Here is a 21,050-nt window from a genome sequence, read left to right as displayed (position 1 = left end):
TATTTTCCTGTTGATGAGTTTATTGAATTGTTCTCCTGGAACTATAATTTCTTCAAAATCCCGAGATCGAATTCGTATCTGACTCGAAGACATTTTCATTAATTGAAGTGTAGTGGAATGATAGAAAATTCTGTCGAATTACGACAAATCTGTAATCACAATATCGAAGTAAAAAAAAAAAAAATAAAAAATAGTCCCTTTTCCCAAACGTTAAGCTTTTTACAGCTTCCAATGACACTTCAACGACACTTTCTCAACTATTATATACTACTATGGATGTATGAATTTTATTTTTATGCCAGTATTCTTTCACCCGAATCAGAATATCCTCAATATAACTTTTGTCGTCTTTCTTCTATTAGCTGCAGAAAAGACCAAGAAATATTATCGTATACGTTCTATCGTCCTAATAATTATGTATATATTCGTATTACAAAATACTACATTCCGGTTTTGACTTGTTTATTGTTCATACTGCTTTGCCAGTTTAAAATTTAATGAATGTATTCATTTAATTTTAAATTTAACTTCAAAATTATTCTAAATTCATATTTAAAATTTTTTGTCATTTTACATTTTTTGACTTTTTTATAAATAAATTTTAAAAAATATATTAAATCGCCAATTCTGTAAAGGGCAGAGGGAGGTTAGATCGATATTTTACATACTGAATCAGTGTTTTCTTAACTTATATACCACTTTTACTAATTATAAATATTTTTTTTTCCTCCCGAATATTAAGCAACGTCTTAAAGTTTGTTTTTATAGTGTAAAAATGTATTTCTTGAACAAATTTCTATTTAAGATTACTTTTAAAATTATTTTTAATTATGAGAAAAAAAAAAAGCGATTTTATAAATAACCAGACAAAAGCCAATTTCGCTGCAAGTAGTTTTAAAATTACTGATGCAAAAAAATTATTTAATGCAAGTTTTTCTGCATTCTTTCTCTAATTTTTATAACAAAATCTGAACAAATTATATGTACTGTACAGTACGTACACACACACACACACACAGTATATATTATATAATATATACATACATACATTACACATGTAATTTAAACTATTTTAAATTGTAAACATTGTGGAATGGGCTACAACATGACTTGACCCATAAAATGTTCTTTAATTAACGAAACACGGTTATGCAAAATAAAATTCATTATGTTATATTGACGTACATTTTATAAGGATAGCGACATAAGCATGCAATTATATATAAAATTAACCTGCATCTGTATGTCATTATCTTTTAAAATATACATTTACATTATAAAACTTTTTTGTTAATTATATAAATAAATTTTATTTATAAAGGTTTCAAATTTGATTCAATGAATTCGTGAATTTATTTTACAATTTCTCTTTTCTCGAATCTGCTAAAAAAAAAAAAAATAGCTGACTCGTTGCATTGTTTTGACCTTAGTTGTACGACACTCCAGGGAAAGGATGTATCGTGTTCAGTATTTTAGGTATTCGTGATAAGCCATAATAATGCGAGTATCCATTAAGCAAGTAAATTGTACACGGGCGTTAATGTTCTTTATATATAATCACTTTTATAGAATTCACTTATATAGCATTTTTAAATGAATCTAGTAACAAATTTCAACTTGATTTGGTGTTACGTATTTTTATATACCAGTGATAGATCAATATAACGACAACTTCGTTGAAAACTGTGAGAATTAATTACATTTAACCGCATTTAGAGGAAGAGTTTTTATAGAAGCGGTCTCTTCCTCTGTTAACTCAAATTTGAGTTTTTTTTTTTTTTTTAATTTCACGACGAATCGGCACGAAAATAAATTTATACATAGAATAACATGGACAAGTGTGGTTTAAGCCGTAAGGCATGTGTACTTGATGCAATTTCTGTGCAGTCTACTAACGTAGAAGCGGCCAAACAGGATATTTTCTTCCTGAAATCGTTATATAAGAATGGATATTTTGTCTCAAGCCATAAATATGTCTGACAATTATTTTGCCAGAAATATCTTTGTACGTGTATACGGTATTTCATTCCAAGTAGAGAATAAAAGTATTTTATCAATAGAATAACTTCGTTATTATTAATCCTGTTTAGAAAAAAAAAAAAAAACGTTGTCTCACGTTTTTGTGTTATGTTATACAGATTTAGTTTGCTTTTATAATACTAGATGGCGCTTATTATATTTTACTATAGTGATTAACTATAATATAAACAACATATACTTTAGCAACAAATTTATAAAATCAATATTCGGGAGAACTAGAAGTGAATCACCTGTAAAAATTTGCACCTTTGACTCCTCTGAATTAATTCTAGTCACGTTTCAATTGAATATTTAATGCTATTTTTCTGATTCATCACAAAAAAAAAGCGTCATTGCAAAGGACATTCCAGAATTATTCACGACTTTTAATAAATTTTAGTTTTAGAAGACAACGTTTTTTTGTTTGTTTAAAAGTGTCTTGTTTCTGATAAGGAAAAAAGGCGAAGATTTATAATCCATTAATGATTTTAACTAAACAATTAAACAAAAGATAAGTATTAGACTCTTCGTAATATAAAATACAACCACAAGTTTTAGGTTAAAACGTGTAGTTTTTTTATTTCTATATTTTGAATAAAACTTTTAATTGGGTTTGCATTAATTGTTCTTTCGACAGAATGGTGTTTTGAATATTACAGCTATATCAACAACAGTTACGCTGAGCAAACAAACGTTTAATGCTATCTAGCAACTGATAATACTACACAATGGGGAGTAATAAAGCTATCTGCAAAATTTAGGATAATAAATCATGTCATTCGCACTAAGCTATCTAATTAATGCCTCGTTTAATTGAGACAAATAAAAAGATTTTGTCAGTTATAGATACGTTAATTTATACATCAACTCGACTTGATGTTTTCCAGACTAAATTCCAAACTGGGCGATAGCGAAAGTTTAAACTCGTACGAAGTCTCCCATATATCATTGGTTGTAAAGATACCGAGAGTCTGAAAATTGTAGAATTAGACTCGATTAAAAACAAACTTTCTGGTATTTTGCTAGTATTTTTGTGAATATATAAGCCTATATATATATTTTTTTACTATGTACTTAATTGCATTTTGAAACTTGATTTTTTGCGACTTAAGTGAATTTTTGCGTTATGAAAGTTTGTCCTAATTGCTGTAATATTAAATGCGTGAAAAAGAGAGAGGTCATATCGAGTGACTTGTTTTTTAAAAGATCTTTTACAGCTTATAATGAGTCGTATGTGCTATTTTATCTTGTCGTATCTTATAATTGAAACAAACAATGGATTGTATAGATCTACATACCTTTCTTAATTATACATATCTCATGCAGTTACTTTTACAAGGACGAGATTTGTCATTTACCACAACGAATCGTTGGTTCGATGTCTTTCGACTACTTTTTTGGATAATTTTTAAAAATGACCGGTTGTAGAATGAACATCGAAAATTCCGCGGATTTTTTAAATATTTTTTTTTTTTTTTTAGCACCCTTAATGAACTGCAGGTGTGACTAGTTCTCGAAACTTATTAAATACCTAACTAAATCTGAACTATTTTTTTGTGGATTCTTTAAAATAAATTTTAGGATTCAGATCAGCTTTAGTCGTCTATAATTTTATGTAAGAATCTTTTATTAGATAGTCGAGAGGGCCTAAAGGCTCAAATACTCTCTGTAAGTAGGTCACTGCATCGTTTGGAATATACATATTGTGGTTTCGTTATATATATATATATAGGCTATACCAGTAATGGCGTATCAGTAATGGTTACTCATCTAGAAAAAGAATTTTAAAAATTCAGTTTTTCCACGTTTTGAATCATCATATTGCATCTTTCATCTGCACGTGTTAGCCAACATCCCTCTGGATGCGAGAGACAGGTGAGGGAGTCACGTGCTCCTCTTTCCTCCCTATTGGTCAGCTGATCGTATTCACGTATTGGTAGTGGAGTCGGTCAGTCGGAGGCCAACGTCTTTGACGCTAGCTTTCTACGTTGACGACGACGATTGCAACTCTGGGATGATAAATCAGAAGAAGAGATATTACAGAGATGATGATATCTTTCTTATCCCCTTATCGCCTGTTACGTCATGTGGCTGTTGTGGGGATAAGCAGGCATTTCAGTCACGGAGTTAAGATGAGATTAAACTTATTCTCTAAATAACTTCGCTGCTAACTAGTCTACTGTCCGATTTAATATTCGACATTTAAAAATATGGGATTAGAGGATAAAGAGAATGAAAATCAAGAGAAAACACCGAACCAGAATACTGCAAGGAGACGGTGATTTAGTTAATTAAAAAGTATTTTAGCTTATAGCTCTAAGTTAATATATAAATTTTGCTCTTAATTTTGTAATATATATATATTTTTTAACTTAAGCAGGTAACTAAACAGACTAGATAATGTTTGCGTTTTACTTTGTTTTAACCATTCTATATTATAAACTGATAATTATAGAAACGATCATGTAATTTTTTTTTTTTTTTGGAAGGACGTAAAGAAATTTAACTTGAAAATTGTTCTGGGATATTTTTAATAGTTCTCGAATATTCATTTATTCCTTTTAGTGAAGTGGTGGGAAATTTGTTAAAACTTGCTTCAAAGAATAGAAAAATTAACTTTTGAAGTGTTAACAAACAGGTAACCACCCCTATTTTAATCGCTCACCTTATCAACAATTGTTCTGTCTTTGTTTTTAGTTAAAAGTATAACCACTAAATCCAGTCATATAAACGTGATAAGTTAGACATTTCTCATAACTTACAAAAGTATATTAAAGATTCGGTTCTGGACACACCTATTTATTATAAAAATTGGAAGCTTAAAGTTACCGTTTTTTTTTTCCTTGTGCTCAAGATAAAATATTTTCGTTTTTTAACTGTAAATAGACCTAATTAATAAAGTTGTGGGTGACAGCTATAAATTTAATAATTATAGAAGGAAAATGTAAACTTTATGTTTAACTGGTTATCTTTTAAGTTATAGTAGCACAGGTGAGACACCCTTGGCTTCGATATTAACTTTTTAAAAAAAAGTCCTGTAGGCGAAAAAGGGAAACCGGTCCCCGCTAACTTGTAATTACGCATTCTTCTACGGTATTCTTATGGTTAATTTATCTTTACGAATTCATAAACGAGAGAGAGAGAGAGTATTTAAAAGCGATGTTTAATCACTATATTGGACCCAAGAATTTAGGTCATCCGGGTACTGTTTCCGATTTTTAATTATAGAGAAATTCGTACGGTGTGTAACATTTTGGCATTCTTAAATTAATGAAATGCTGATAGCTTTTTGTTCTGTATGTTGGACGTGCAGCTTGTTTCTTTCTGCGGTTTCGCACGTGTAGTCTGTTGACATCTGTTTACTTATTTGACCTACTTGCAGCGACGATACCTGTCCCGTTTGCATCTGGTTTTTGTCATCGGCGTCATTGATCGGTACAGACGTCACGATCTGTTTAGAATAATTCTGAAACTCGTTTTGATTATCATTTTTATTAATATTCAATTCTATTAATGAATAGTTCCGAAATATAAACAACGGCATGAATTGTACTAAATCTTTTAACGAAGGGAATCGAATAACGTATCGAGTATTTTGCTCGTTAGTTTGTTTTATGAAATAGATGGCACTAAAATTGTGTCATTTTGTTTTTATTTATTTCATCAGATGGTACCGATAATAATGTGATCTATAGCTTCATGATGTAAATAAGTTTCTAAATATTTTATGTAAATCTCTCTCTCTTCCGCAATCAGATTTAAAAACTCGGTTAATACGTTATTATATATTCGATTTTGTAACCTTACTTTTTTTCTGAATATTTATGAATTGTGTGAAAAGTATTATGACAATATTTTGACTGAAATATAGGTATATTGAAGTAGTCTTTATTCGATTGGACTAGTTTCGGAACAATACATCGTAGATATTTGTATGACGCTGATTCTCATTCTCTCCCATTCCCTTTCTTCTCTTTTCACATGATTAACTACGATTATTTATATCTACTGTAACTGAAAAGATCTCTATACAGTTACATAAGAGATCTCTGGCTTTATCAAAAATTCATTTCACGGCTTGTTGATAATTTCAGCCTATTAAGTTTCTTTGTTGTTAATTTATATGTACTGTACAGTGCAATACTTAGGCACAGCTTGGCAATTACTAATAAATATCATTAGGGGTAGTGATAACTTTTGATGTTCAAATGCAATAATGTAGTTTCTTAAAAATTTTCACACTTATCGTATTTTGTTATTTGTATTGTATTGAAAGAGAGGATACGTTTTTATCATTTTAATAGAACTGTTATCAAAAAGTAACAATAGATCTTTTTTTATGCTCCGTTAGTTAGGAATTTAAAGTGGGCGGAACTAGAAGGAAGTAACACTCCAATGGAAGAAATTTCGTCCCAGACGGGAGTTTAAAGACCCGGTTGCAATGAAATTACTCTTTTGACTCTTAAGAAACATTTCCTTTTAACCTCTTACTGTGAGGAATGTTATTTAGGCTATTCGCATTGAATTTGTTGAAAAATAAATAATTTTATTCTGGTTTTTATTAAGGATATGGATATCCTGCTGAATCAGCATAAACTTATTTTGGAATCTACGGTCATAATATTGACTATCATCCCAAATTTACGTATTTTACTGAATATGTGGAACTTTGTCAACAATTCCCTTGATATATTCTATGCATTTCATCATAAGTTTTGTTTCCTTAAGAAATAAAACAAAAGAAACGATTAGGGAACTTACGTAACGAATTAAAATTTCTTAGTAATACTTCTCGTTATAGAAACATTACACAATTTACATATGTAAATGATTTTTTTTTAACATTTATCTACGAGTTGCAATTGTTGCCTAATTTCTATAAATATTATTTATATTTTTAAAATTCTTTCACACACAATTGTATATTCCAATTAGATAACAGTAGCTTATTAAACGATGCTATCTATCGTTATCGGTAAATATCCTAACGTTTTGAAAGAAAAGATCAAAAGTCATTTCTTTAAATAGATAAATGCATTATTAGATATGTTTTAAGTATGTTTCATTACTCTTCTCATTTTGAAATAAATAGCAAGATAATATATGTTATTACAAATATGAGTATTTCGATGTTCAGACAGATACCCTAAGATAAAATCAATTTAAACTGTATTAGAATTAAGGTATAAAAGGGCATATGTCATGGTAATTTTATTTAAAAGGGATAGTCCTACTAGGGATATTTCATCTATGGTTTTATTTTGACAATTGAGAAAAAATATTCAGTAATTTTTAGGAACTATAATGTAATTGAATCAGTTGCTTTATAGCAGTTTTTACAAATCGATTACTACCAGTCGACTCCCCTATAACACTGTTGATTATTCCGTTTTATATGAATTCCATGTTGTACCAGTCACACTTAGATTTTACAATACGTGTGCCGGGCTATGAACGGCAAACGTATTTGTAAAATCTAAGTGACTCGTACAACATGGAATTCATATAAAACGGAATAATCAACATGTTATAGGGGGGGGTCGACTGTAATTGGATATTCTATAAAAAACGTAATCTATGAATTGTTCAGAGATAAACTGATTATGTAACGTCCATTATGAAATTGATTAAGAGAAAAAGTAATGAAATTTGAATGATAGAACAATTGATTCATGAAACAAACCGAGAATTTTAACAAAAATATTTTAAGTTCTTCACGCAGTAATATCAAATTTTCTAGTCCGAAGCCTTTTAAAAGCAAATTCTCTAGTTTCATCAATTACGAAAGTGATCTGTGAAATCGATTTTTTTAAAATAAATAAATGATAAAATGCCAGGTAACGAAATTTCGATTTTACAAAGAAAAAAAATGATCTAATCAAAGAATTTGAAATATTCTTTTGAAATCGACAATATTATGAAATTTTAAATAATTGCATTCCATTAATTATTTGCATATATGTAAAAGGTTATCGGTTATTAAGTTACTTTCATACGTAAAAATTAGTAAATGACATTGTGTATTAAAAAAAAACTAGCCAACATTAAATTCAAACAAGTTTTTTTTAATGCAATCTATTAATTCTCGAAGGTAAATACGAAGATAAAATTAATATGTAAATGAAATATATTAATATTTTAAAATTAGTAAATGACATTGTGTATTAAAAAAAAACTAGCCAACATTAAATTCAAACAAGTTTTTTTTAATGCAATCTATTAATTCTCGAAGATAAATACGAAGATAAAATTAATATGTAAATGAAATATATTAATATTTTAACTCGAGCATAAATTATAGAATGAATTTCTTGACATCATATATTAATTTACTTCATAACATGCTTTTTAATTGTTTATTACTCGACTTTTATCTTTAAAAATCATCTTAAAAATGAAATATACTGAACGTACGTTCATATATAAATTGAATGTATTACTATTCTACACCAAATTCCTTACAAATTTGTAATTTTTGCATTTCAGCATTTCCGCGCGACACTCATTAAAATGCATAATCATACTACGTATACTTTTTAAATTTTATTTAGGACAGGGAAAAATATATGATAAGTTGTTTTTTCCCTCCTAATAATTAGCTAGATTTTATGAAGTTTTGCTCAATAATAATTATTATTAATGGTAAATATTATTTCTGGTACGTTTTTATTACTTATTTGTTACTATATCCGGTGTTTTTCGTAAACTAATTGGCTCAGACTGATATTTTTAATTATTTATAACATAAAGTACGTAGGATGTGGATACGTGTATGTGTGTGTTGCTTAAGAACAATTGCATATTTTTTTTTTTTTTTTTAATGGCTATAAATGAGTTCAATTATCTTCCAGAAGATGTCACCGCTTGGCTCCCGTCTCCCTTTTCTGTAGTACACGTGATATCCTGCATTTGTTCGGTCGCGTGCCGTCCTTCGTTCCCATTATTTATGATTATAGCTTAAAGACGCGCCATTGTGTATTTGGAAAATGGGACATTCGCGTTAACGTTATATACAGTAGTTACGGAAGTGATATCGAAAAAACTTCGATAACTTCCTATCGTTTCCATCTAAAAACTATAATTTCATCAATTTATGGATTTCGAGTAAAAAAGAGCCGGTTTTTCCGTCCTTGAAGCATGCTTCTTGAAGTTACCTTTTTGGTAAACAAGTAACCGAAACGGCGAAAACGTGTATTTATATACATGCATTTATTATTTATTTATTTGTTTTTTAATCGGAAGTTTTGCTGACGCGCCGTCGATTGCGACATTTCATAATTTTTCAACAGTAACACAAGATTTAAAATTTCCGTCTTCACGAAGCAAAATAATGCTGCGAGCTTCAAATACTTTTTTACAGATATTAATAGAAATTGTCTAACCTTATTTAGGCAATCTGCTTAACCATCGAAAATAGTCACAATCCGAATAATATACAATAGAGCTAATTGTTTTGTACTCGATTTGTCTGTGAGAAAATTCCGGCCCTAGTTTTTGTTTTTAGATACTATACATTATTATGAGCCTTGGTATATAGATATATCGTGTATCTCGCGTAAATATACTCGACAATTTCGGTTATGCAATTTATTATTATTATTTATTATTTTTTTAATGTAATGCGAATGTCGTAAATCATAATTCTGAAAACCTTGAAAAGTAATCTTTAAGTACATCTACGTCTTGAATGCTTAGTTCCACTTTTTCCTTTAGCTATTAATACGGATTGTTATCGTGAGGAAAGATATAGTAGAATTTTTAACTTTTATTTTTGATAGAGTATAAAACTTAACATTTATATTTTGTGTGTTTTGTGTTTTTTAATGCTGTATTAAGAGATTGTTTTTGTGCATTTTTCGCCCCAGTTCACGTTCTTACCTCGTGACCGTTTGTAAACTTTGACCGACTGATTTATTATAGTTAACCTCCAGTTATTTACAGCCTTTAAATCTACATTCCTTTACCCTACATGCTTTCCCTTTTCTAATAACAATGTTAATGTTGCTCTCGCGGATCAGATTTTTACAATTGTCTTTTATACGGTTAAATATGATGCAAAAAAATGTTGTTTAGCTTGAATATGCAAGACTAATAAGATAAAAGTTTTGTTTTTATTCCATGTCCGCGACTTGTTTTCTTGTATTTACATTAATGACTGCAGCAATATTAATTCCTGTCGGAATCGAAGAAAATAAATATTTATAGACATTATCGTGAAGGTTAATGAATTATTATGTTTTAACCTAAGCTAATATCTTATTTAAATCTGACCATGATAATAAATTTGTAATAATTATTTTCATCTCTGAGTCTTTTAAATAGTTGAAAAATTCCTACTAGCTTGAAAATCTTTCCATTTGAAGTAAGTGTTCTTTATAAAAAAGGAGCTAAACAGCGTATATAGGCTATAATCTACAGGAAAATAATATCGTCGAGTGGGTATGACAACTCTGATATTCCCAAATCAAATTGTAGTTTTATTTTGAAGAAGCGAGTCGCAAATGTTTAAATAATAAAACTATACCAAAAACTGAAAAAAATGCCTTCTAATAAAGAGAATTCTTCGGAGTTCCCATATTGTGCTGCAGCACACACAACACACAATAATATCAAACACAAAAACCGTACAGTACATAAGTTGTGTCATTACCAAACAGAACAAATAGATATTTGTCAAAATAAATGTAATATTTGTGTATTTTTCGTCGTAATGGAAATTTCATAAAGAATTGTATTATTATTTGTGGAATTAACATGTTTCCATGAGCCTCAAGAAGAAAAACCAAAGTAATGGATTCTCAAAGACGGCCGGTTTCCGATTTTTTCGTAGAAAACTTGAATAAGTTTGTTTTGTGTTCAATTTTTAGCTTTGCAAAATCATAAGCAATAGCTGTTTGTGTTATTGTAATAGTTTCTAGTGATTACTGTTTTCTATTTTATTGTGTTAGTGTTTTTGTTATAAGTGAAATGTATATTTAATTAAAAGAATGTATTCCATTTATTCAATTTGTACTTTGTTTTTGGATTTAAATAAATGTTTGTCCTCATCTTTCGTCATAATGCTATATTTTTTATTCCGTAAAGCTATATCATTCCATCAAAATATAGAAAATATAATTTGATATAATTTTGATATAATTATATAGACGCTGTATATTAGTGTAATTATGTATGTTATCATTGATGAATTTAAATTATATCAATATACAGTGGTACCTCAGGATACGAAATTAATCCGTTCCGAAACTGAGATCGTATCATGAAAATGTCGTAAGGTGGATCATCTTTTCCCATACGATTACATGTAAAACCAAATAATTCGTTCCAACGCGAAAAACATACTCAAATTAAAGCCAAGTAATACATTAAAAAAATAACTGTAGTAAGAAAAACAAATGAAAAATGCGAACTAATGTAACGTCGTATGGTGAGTTTTTGTTCGTATCGTGGAGCAAAAATATGTTCGAATTTCATGTCGTATCCTGAAAATTTCGTATGCTGGGGCGTTCGTAACCTGAGGTACCACTGTATATCAAATATAATTATGTTAAAATTTATTTTTATCAAATATCTTTTGTAATTTTATCGAAACTATTTAGATTATTTGCGATATATTTTATATATCAAAAATACTCGCGATAAAGACAAAAATTTATCAGTTTGCCGTATTTTGAAATTTATTCTTTCATCTTATGATATTTAATAATAATCTTAAATTATTTTTCCTTTCAAAGGAATAAAACTTGGTTCATACTTATCAAAAATATTAGAATATTTTAATAAATTATATAGTTATAAATTGTTCAGTAATATATAGGCCTATATATAATAATTTGACTCAAGATAATCTCATATAGCGTGATTTTTAAAATTACATTAATCAAAAACATCCTTAAAACCATGAAGATATCCGTGCTATTGTTTAAAAAGTCTTAGAGTTAAACCGTTTATGCGAATAAAGTTTTTTTTTTTTTATTATTTTTATAAAATCGTGAAATAATTCGCTATAATAACAACTTTTAGATGTGAAAGTTATTTATGCAGTTTTCAAGGACGGGCGTTGTCGGATAAAAGTTGTCAGATTATCAAGTCGTACGGATGGATGCACCACTACTTGACGATTCAGGCGCTAAAGTTCCGCACCGTTCCGTTACTTCATATCAAAATACGGTCACGGATGAATGTCATATACTTGTTGAGACTAAATTAACGACACTATATTGATACTCTTCGTAAAACCGATTGTCGTGATGATATTTGTTTACATTTAAAATTTTGAAACGGGTAATAAATCTTTATACAATTTAAGTTGCATCGTGTTTACCTTCTGAAATGCATTGCGAAGGTGTTTCTTCGGATATTTTAAGTCGTGACTGGAGACAAAACATGCATAAAACAATGTCGCCGAGACCCCCCTCCTCTCACATGATGTCATAATTGGTAATTTACGTGGCATCTAGCCAATATTTTATATAATAAGTTAAGTATACAAGCTAGCTTTGTCTCTTTAGACATCTCTACTCGCCCATTTTACTTATACTTAAACATGCTAATAAATTTTGGGAGTAAATATAATAGATGTGTGCCGTCTAGTTTCTTTTTTTTTTAAATTTTAAATGAAGGTTATTTTAAATATTACATGCATATTGTTTATATTTTGTATTCGGTTATATTTATATTTCGTATAAACTTTACCATTAGATTGTCTCTCTCTACACTTTACATGTTAGAAAAATATGTAACTTATTTCAATTTTTGTAAATGTGTAATTCTACTTTTAACTTATTAAAAGTTGTAATGAACATCATTTTTCACCAAACTAACACTGAATGTAGCCTATATATTAAATACACAAAAATTTGTAGCACAGCGTTAACACTTGCAAATTCGATGATGTAAACTGTGACACGGATAATACAGTCGACCCCCTATAACACTGTTGATTATTCCGTTTTATATGAATTCCATGTTGTACGAGTCACGTAGATTTTACAAATACGTGTGCCAGGCTGTGAACGGCTCACGTATTTGTAAAATCTAAGTGACTCGTACAACATGGAATTCATATAAAACGAAATAATCAACAGTGTTATAGGGGGTCGACTTGTACTTAGAAAATTGCGTCTCTAGGTCACATGTGTGTGAATCTTATTGAAAATTTATCCAAGACAGTTCTGAAAGTTTTCTGATTCGATTTCTCATGTAAATTCACTATCTTGACCTCATTTTACATAGACCAATATAATATAATGATACTCTATACAGGCTAGTTAGTATGACACGTTGACCCTGGCGAAACGCTCTATAGTCCGATTAAATCATAATCGTCTTGTCAAGTGGACAATCCAGGGCAAGCAGCTCTTGACTTTCCTATCTTGAAAGACAAAGTTCTAATAACAGTTATATATGACGAGTTCGACGGCCTAAATTATCTTTCTTTCGAGTATAATTTCACTTTTTTTTAATATTTTTTTTTTATTGAAGACTATTTTTAAGTGGATAGTATCGAAACAAATAGATTTGTTATACAGTATTTGAATTTGCAAAGATTTAAAGCCGTGTACCTTTACCATACATCTCTACGACTACGAGCGAATAATCGTACTCAAAATAAAAACAAATTCTTAATATTGCAGTGTTAAATTATTCGTATTCTTTTTCGTGACGTCATAAAATAGCCTGTTAGTCACGTGTGCTACACGTGCGAAATGTTAGCGGTTGGTTTCTCTCACTTAATATTGTTCGCATGTAATGTATTGTACGTTCGTACTTGGGGTATGTTTTAGAATTTTCTCATTTTCTTCTTAATTTAATAAATCAGATTTAGAATTAAGTCTATCTCAGTTTATAAGGAATTCTAAATTATTATACGCATAACTCCCGAGATCCTATTATTATATCATCGTAGGTCTTAGAAATTTGATTATTAATATAAACTTACTAATTAGTTTAAAACATTTGTAATTTTCAGCATTTTAACCTACATTTGATTATGTTTTTTTCTTTCAAGCAGATTTTAATAGCTATTATATTAGTAAACTTACAGTGTAGATGAAAGATTAACTTATTTTTTGTAATTGTTTTTTTGTGTGTACACTTGAATCTCTGTTTTAATGGTGTCTGAGTGACTTTTTACAACTGTTTGAGAGGGTTACTCGGCATGGCACTTTGTTTTTTCTTCGATATTATTACAGTTTAAATCTTAAAAATATTTATTTGGATATAACGCGATTGAGAGAACGCTATTTTACCGTTGTGTTATTAGTATTAGAAGAGAAATGATGGTGCAGGTTCAAGGACATCATTTACCTAAAACAGGGCCTCGTTTAAGTATTATACGTGATGGAATTTCCAACATCGTCTATACCTTAACATTCTACGTCATATAGGAACTTGTATATTGGTGCAACGTTGTTGGCAACAGAGCGTTAAATTATCTTAAAGCTCATATGAGTAAAAACCGGAATCGAAAATAGAACAATTGGCAGTGCATGAAATTAATTAGCATTAACCTTTTTATGTTCAGCCGTACGGTATTCTATTTACGAGTTAACGGCTGTCAATATTAGTTACCTAATTAATTGATAGGAGAAAAATCGTGCGAAATTGGTCGATCTCTCTTCAGTAGAGTCTCTTCCGAGACGTCGCATTATATGTCCTCAAGGTTATTTAAATCTTCCTTGTTAAAATCATTAAAGTGTTGCGTAATACGTAACAATCAATTACTTAACATCGAACGATCTTTAACTAAAACCAAAAATTTAATTGTGGGTTATGTTTAAAAATTGCACTTTTAACATCTCGAAACATCCTTTCTCAGACTTTTTCTTAATTGATGACACAATTTTTTTTAGTCGGCATCTTATTGTCAACCATTATTCGTAGTGTCGCTTGTCCTCATCAGTTGAGCTTAACTCTACATCCTGTGTCCTCGTCTCTTTCTTAACGAGGCGCATAGTCTAACTTATTATAAATTGTCTTACGTAAGATTTTCCTGTCTATCTTGGCTGTAATTCTTGCGTTTCGTAATTAGATATCTGAATAATGCTCATCGTATGTTAATTAAATCTTCTTTATGAAATTGAAGAGTGCAAGTATTTTAAGGATATTATTTAAAATATAAGAAACAACTAATCTTTTAGATTTTACTTTAATAAAGCCCGAATCCTAAACCATCCTAAGTCAAACTACAGTTAATGATTTCGTTTTTAGATTACTGTTGTGAACTAACGGGTTTTAAAATGGCCAATGCACTAGTTTGCCAAAAACATTGATTTTTCTCAAGCAACAGATAAAAATTTAGATTGATCAAATCGAATTCTGCATATTATATGTTAATCGAGGAAATGTTATGATCTTATTAAATTATGTAATGCATCCTTGTTTTAAATGTAACGTATAGTACGTCAGTAAATTACTTTTTTTTTTTTTTAAATTTTAAATATTGTGTTCTTTCTGTATTGAAAACGAACGTGGACTTGTCTGTGAAATAATGGCGGTAGAATAGTGATACAGGTTTTATAACGCGAGGCGACATTAAGGGAAATTAAAAACTATACGATCGAAAACGGTTAGCGAAACGTTTTTTCTATTGTTATAATCGGATTTTAATGTTAAGATTCTTCAAACTCGACGACCGATACATCATAATCACGACCAGTCTCGATTCAATGGAAGTTGTTCCCTTTTTTTTTTTTTTATTTTGGTTAGTCGTTTAATGAACTGAAGGAAGGGAGGCATTCCCTTCCATCTCTCGGTTGGGGCGTCCTTGGATTGACCTTCGTGACGTCAGTTACTTGCCAAGGTCGCAGTCACTAGAATGGGATTTATGAAATATCCTGATGTCTGTTCTGAAGCGGGATGAAAACTCCTAGATTCAAAAATGCATTCTTCCTGCCTTTTTAAAAATGTTTTTATAATTGAAAAGTTTGTTTAAAAAAAAACATTGTTTTAAATTTTAGAATGACTCTTGGATTGTGTTCAAACATTTTTAGGATATAATAGATGTGTGCCGTCTAGTTTCTTTTTTTTTAAATTTTAAATATTGTGTTCTTTCTGTATTGAAAACGAACGTGGACTTGTCTGTGAAATAATGGCGGTAGAATAGTGATACAGGTTTTATAACGCGAGGCGACATTAAGGGAAATTAAAAACTATACGATCGAAAACGGTTAGCGAAACGTTTTTTCTATTGTTATAATCGGATTTTAATGTTAAGATTCTTCAAACTCGACGACCGATACATCATAATCACGACCAGTCTCGATTCAATGGAAGTTGTTCCCTTTTTTTTTTTTTATTTTGGTTAGTCGTTTAATGAACTGAAGGAAGGGAGGCATTCCCTTCCATCTCTCGGTTGGGGCGTCCTTGGATTGACCTTCGTGACGTCAGTTACTTGCCAAGGTCGCAGTCACTAGAATGGGATTTATGAAATATCCTGATGTCTGTTCTGAAGCGGGATGAAAACTCCTAGATTCAAAAATGCGTTCTTCCTGCCTTTTTAAAAATGTTTTTATAATTGAAAAGTTTGTTTAAAAAAAAAACATTGTTTTAAATTTTAGAATGACTCTTGGATTGTGTTCAAACATTTTTAGGTGTTAAAAAACAATAGAGTAAATATCAATAGCAAGAGATCTTTCGAATGTTTTAGAACTTGATCTGAAATAGTATGAAACTAATTCAAATTCAGTTCTAGATCCGGCTCTGAGCTTGGAGCCACTATTTCTTCAAGGAAAATCCCATTTTTTTTATCATCACGAAAACTGTTATGATCTTACCACAAAACCTAAACCACGTCATCTTCAGAAAAAAGTGTTTATGAAATATCGAAAATCTTATCAATGTAAATTCTTGACTTATTTAAAAATCTATTGCTGTAAACGATCAGTAAACAAAAACTCTGAACCTATTTAGTTTCATTATTTACTTATATATATATATATATATATATAAGTATATAGGCCTATATATATATATTGAAATTGAAACATATATATGTTTCAGTTCTTTACCCTTTCTATTTTATAGTTAATTTTTATTCCATCAGTTTAAAAGTTCTTAATTTACGATTACAGTACGAATTTTGGATATATTCAAAGTTCCGATAAACCTTCGTGTTATCAGTTTAATCAATTTTTGAAAAAAGTTTTTATACATAAAATTTAACTCGGTAGAACGATTTAATAAAATACTTTAAAATTTTCTCTACTTAAATATTACCGGTATAAATTTGTAATCTTGCTATTTGTTTTTTTTTCTGTGAATTAATGACTGACAATCATAAGCTTGCTTTGTATTTATTTTTTCTTGTAGTCCGAAGATGAAGAAAGCTCCGCCGCCACCTTGCGTGGCAGGTGAAAAGACGAACGGAACAATATCGAATCTATCCACACACGAAGTAATGGCCCATCATCTTAGTGAAGATTGTGCCATTAACGAACTACTGGAAGGCAACATGGATTTGGAAGTGGTCCTGCCGGATTCGAAAACAGTTCGTATGACCGTTGAAAGAAGGTAAGAAATGTTTTCTATCATTTAATTTTTTTAAATGAATTAATTTTTTTTTCTTACGCTGTTCTTCTCTGTTAGATTCGGTAACCATCATGATTTAAATTCGATTGCCCAAAACCTTTTTTATAGAATTTCCGGATGACATCCCATTAAGATAACGTAATAGTCACCAAGGTCTTTAATTGACTGTCGTTTTTCCTATGTTAGTTAACTTTAGAAACTAGAAAATTATATATAAATTTATATAAAAGTTTAAATCTTAGTTTAGATTATTTAGTTCTCAGAATTGTTGACTGATCCAATGACGCGGAACTGCAAGGTGGGGAACGTGCTTCACCTGAGGGTCACAACCTTGTTTCATCTAAGCAGGTGAAAGTCTATCCGCCTACATTCACCGTAACTCAAAAGAAGAAACAAAAAAAAAAATTCCGTATCGCAACTTTTATTTAAGAACATTTTATATCGATTTTTCTTGCAACGTCACTTTAATATGTAAATGCTAACCTTGACACGTCTCTGTTTGATATCCTGTTGTTTAAGAATGGACTATAATGAATGGAAAATTGTGTGTACTGATAAGAAAAGTTGTATGAATTTTTAAATTTTTTTTTTAAGTTTCAGATAAGTTAGTTATCAGTTTGAAGGGAACAGTTAGATTTTCTTCACGTAAAAAGAGTTAAATCAACGTTGATAACCGAAATAAGGATGTTTTGTGTTTTCTTAATTAATGGAAAGTTTTATTTTATTACATCCTCATAGCAAAATATATAAATATATACGTACACATATTCCATGTGTATCGATATAGATGAGTAATCCAATAGAGCTGGCGGATATTACAGCTACCGTTTTGAAAGTTAACTCCGCCTATTTCATACTCATTCGTCCAATGAGAGAAGAGATGATACGAAAGTTGCGATTCCGCCTTTATCAGTCACGTGACAAACTCCCTCACTAGATGTATCCAAACACCGTCTAAAGCGGAGATACTAGTTTTTTTTAATCCAGGCCGAAACAATCCGCGATAAAATATGGCTATGGTAAGTTAAACTTTATTTTATACATTTACAAACATTTTGTTAGCTTTTTATGTATCTAGTTAACAAGTAGGTGTTGTAATGATTTCCTCGTATCTCTTCGGTTTTATTTCCGTAGAAAATTCAGTTGCGCCGAGCGAGAATCGCGAATTCTCGCTAAAAGTGAAAGTTTGTGCCATATGAATGTTTAAAAGTGTAAAAAAAACGCGCTTATTTTTGCTCGAAGCTAGAGAGAGATGTTTACGGATAATGCTTTACCTGTTTTGTTATTTCGAATTTTCCATTTAAATATTTCGTTTCCGATACGTTAACGTGTTGCCGACTTTGATTTACAGTCGACCCCCCCCCCCCTATAACACTGTTGATAATTCCGTTTTATATGAATTCCATGTTGTACGAATCACTTAGATTTTACTAATACATGAGCCGTTTACAGCCTGGCACACGTATTTGTAAAATCTAAGTGACTCGTACAACATGGAATTCATATAAAACGGAATTATCAACAGTGTTATAGGGGGTAGACTGTATTTAGAGTTTACCTGCATAGTTTGTATCCTAGCAGGAAAATCCTTGCCCCCCATTTCACAACTTGGCAACTAATATTTATTAAACAGTTCCAATTTACAGTGTCCCGTTTGCCAACTGCGATAAACTGACTGTTTTTATTTTTGATTTTTTTCCCCTCTTCTGTTTCTGTTTATGATGACAACGTGGCATTCCCAACAAAACCTATACAGAATTGAAAAGGAAATTATCTATTTTTTTTTTTCCTTCTCTAAATACAAATCTAAGCGTTTTTTAATTAAAATAGTTTTAAGTGATGTCATGTAGTGGTAAAATGCATTAAAATTGTTTCATTTAATCAGGTTTAAAAGAAGGAAGCATCTAAATTACAACTTTAATTGCTGTAAAAGTTAAAAATTATCCATTTAATGAAAGTTTGCAGATAATTTTTCACATATCTTATGTATATGTCATGAATATAGATTACCCCCATGAATTAGTAAAGTGGTTTAAATTTATATAAATTGTTCTATTTAATTTTTATTTAGCCACTCTTTTCATTTTTAATATAATAAGTAGTACAACTATATATATATAATTTACAGTCAAATAACTGCGATTACAATGATTAAAATTTTATTATTGATGATTTTTAATTATTGATGAAATTAATAATCATATTTTTATGTAATTTTGTTTTTTTACAACCTCCAGTCTAACAATTTCAGTTATATCGAATTTTATCTTGTTGGAAGTATTAAGTTTGTTGTTTATACATACCATAATAATAAAGTTATTTATAATATGTCAAAAGATAAATATTATATAAAGTCATTTTAAACATTTTTTGTATTTGAATTTATATCAAATAAAATTTTTCTTCTGTTTTTTCATTTGTTACTTTAATTAAGATAATTAAAAATATAGTTGCAAAATGTAGAAATCAATAAAAAAAAAAAAAAACAATCACATTGAGTTAATAATTTTTAAGTCAGAAAATTTTAACTAGAAATTCGTATCTTTTAGTTTTATTAGTGATATAACTTATGTAATTTTATCAGAAAATATTTTTAATCTTAGGAATTTCAAATATATCAACATACCAAAATTTTAAAATTAGGACGACCTTTGATCTAATGAGGCATGTATTCAGCAATAAACAAGAAATCTCAATTGCCTTATCTCATGTCAGAAATTATATATCACAAAGGTTTATTATTAGAGCTGTTTACATAATAAACTTTTCAAGTTTTATTTATCTATTTTTCTCATATTCTAATATTAAAGATTTATTCAAGAATAAAAGCTAAATTCTGCAAAACTTTAAAACTAAATATGCATTTATATTTTTAGATAGTTTTAATATACAGTATGTATGTATGTCATGTTATCACTTCAGAAATGATAATCAAAACAAGTAGATAATTGATAATTTAATTTCATGGCATTGCACTCTTATATGCTTGGAATTTTTCATAATCAAGTTGACGTTGTCATATAAAAATTATTTCTTACAACAGAAATGATCTAAAGGTATGTACTGTACTTATCAGAAACACAAATTTTTAATGCTAAAAATGTATGATGATTTTATATAAAAAAAAAAACTTTAATGATTAATTTAAATATGATGTAACTCAGTCACTTTAAAACTTGATTATAGCTTTAGGCAACATTTACAAAACATTAAAAATTATTTACAAAAATAATTTTAACTTTTGAATAAAATATTATTTTGAGTCCAATACATATATGATTTTTTATTAGTAAAATCAGGATTTTTAAATAAAAAAAAAATCTGTTGAAATATGTATCTTATGTATTATCAAATTATGTCCAAATCTTTGTTTTTAAAACATTGCTGAGTTTTTTTATTTAAATAATGAATTTTCTAATTTTTAAAATATATTACAATTATATCAAAATATCACTTCTTTTTTTTCTAAGATGGTAACTAAAGCATTTGTATCCTAAATA

At 29.3% G+C, this 21,050-nt stretch overlaps 1 protein-coding gene across 9 annotated transcripts in view; it reads left to right on the top strand.

Moving 5' to 3' along the window:
- Positions 1–21,050, top strand: part of LOC111641366 (cordon-bleu protein-like 1) — a 78,420-nt gene that overhangs the window by 14,374 nt on the left and 42,996 nt on the right. For 3 of the 9 annotated variants that reach the window (XM_023387517.1, XM_023387519.1, XM_023387515.1), the window contains exon 2: positions 17,332–17,532. In XM_023387517.1, coding sequence (XP_023243285.1) covers positions 17,339–17,532 — 194 coding nt within the window. In that variant the 5' untranslated portion in view covers positions 17,332–17,338. The other 6 variants (XM_023387516.1, XM_023387514.1, XM_023387521.1 and 3 more) reach the window with 6 other exon arrangements.

Source organism: Centruroides sculpturatus, unplaced genomic scaffold (genome assembly GCF_000671375.1).
Source record: "Centruroides sculpturatus isolate CEXI.00-Female unplaced genomic scaffold, Cexi_2.0 scaffold1514, whole genome shotgun sequence".
In the NCBI taxonomy this organism is placed as follows: domain Eukaryota; kingdom Metazoa; phylum Arthropoda; class Arachnida; order Scorpiones; family Buthidae; genus Centruroides; species Centruroides sculpturatus.
This window is presented reverse-complemented; position numbering and strand designations above follow the sequence as displayed.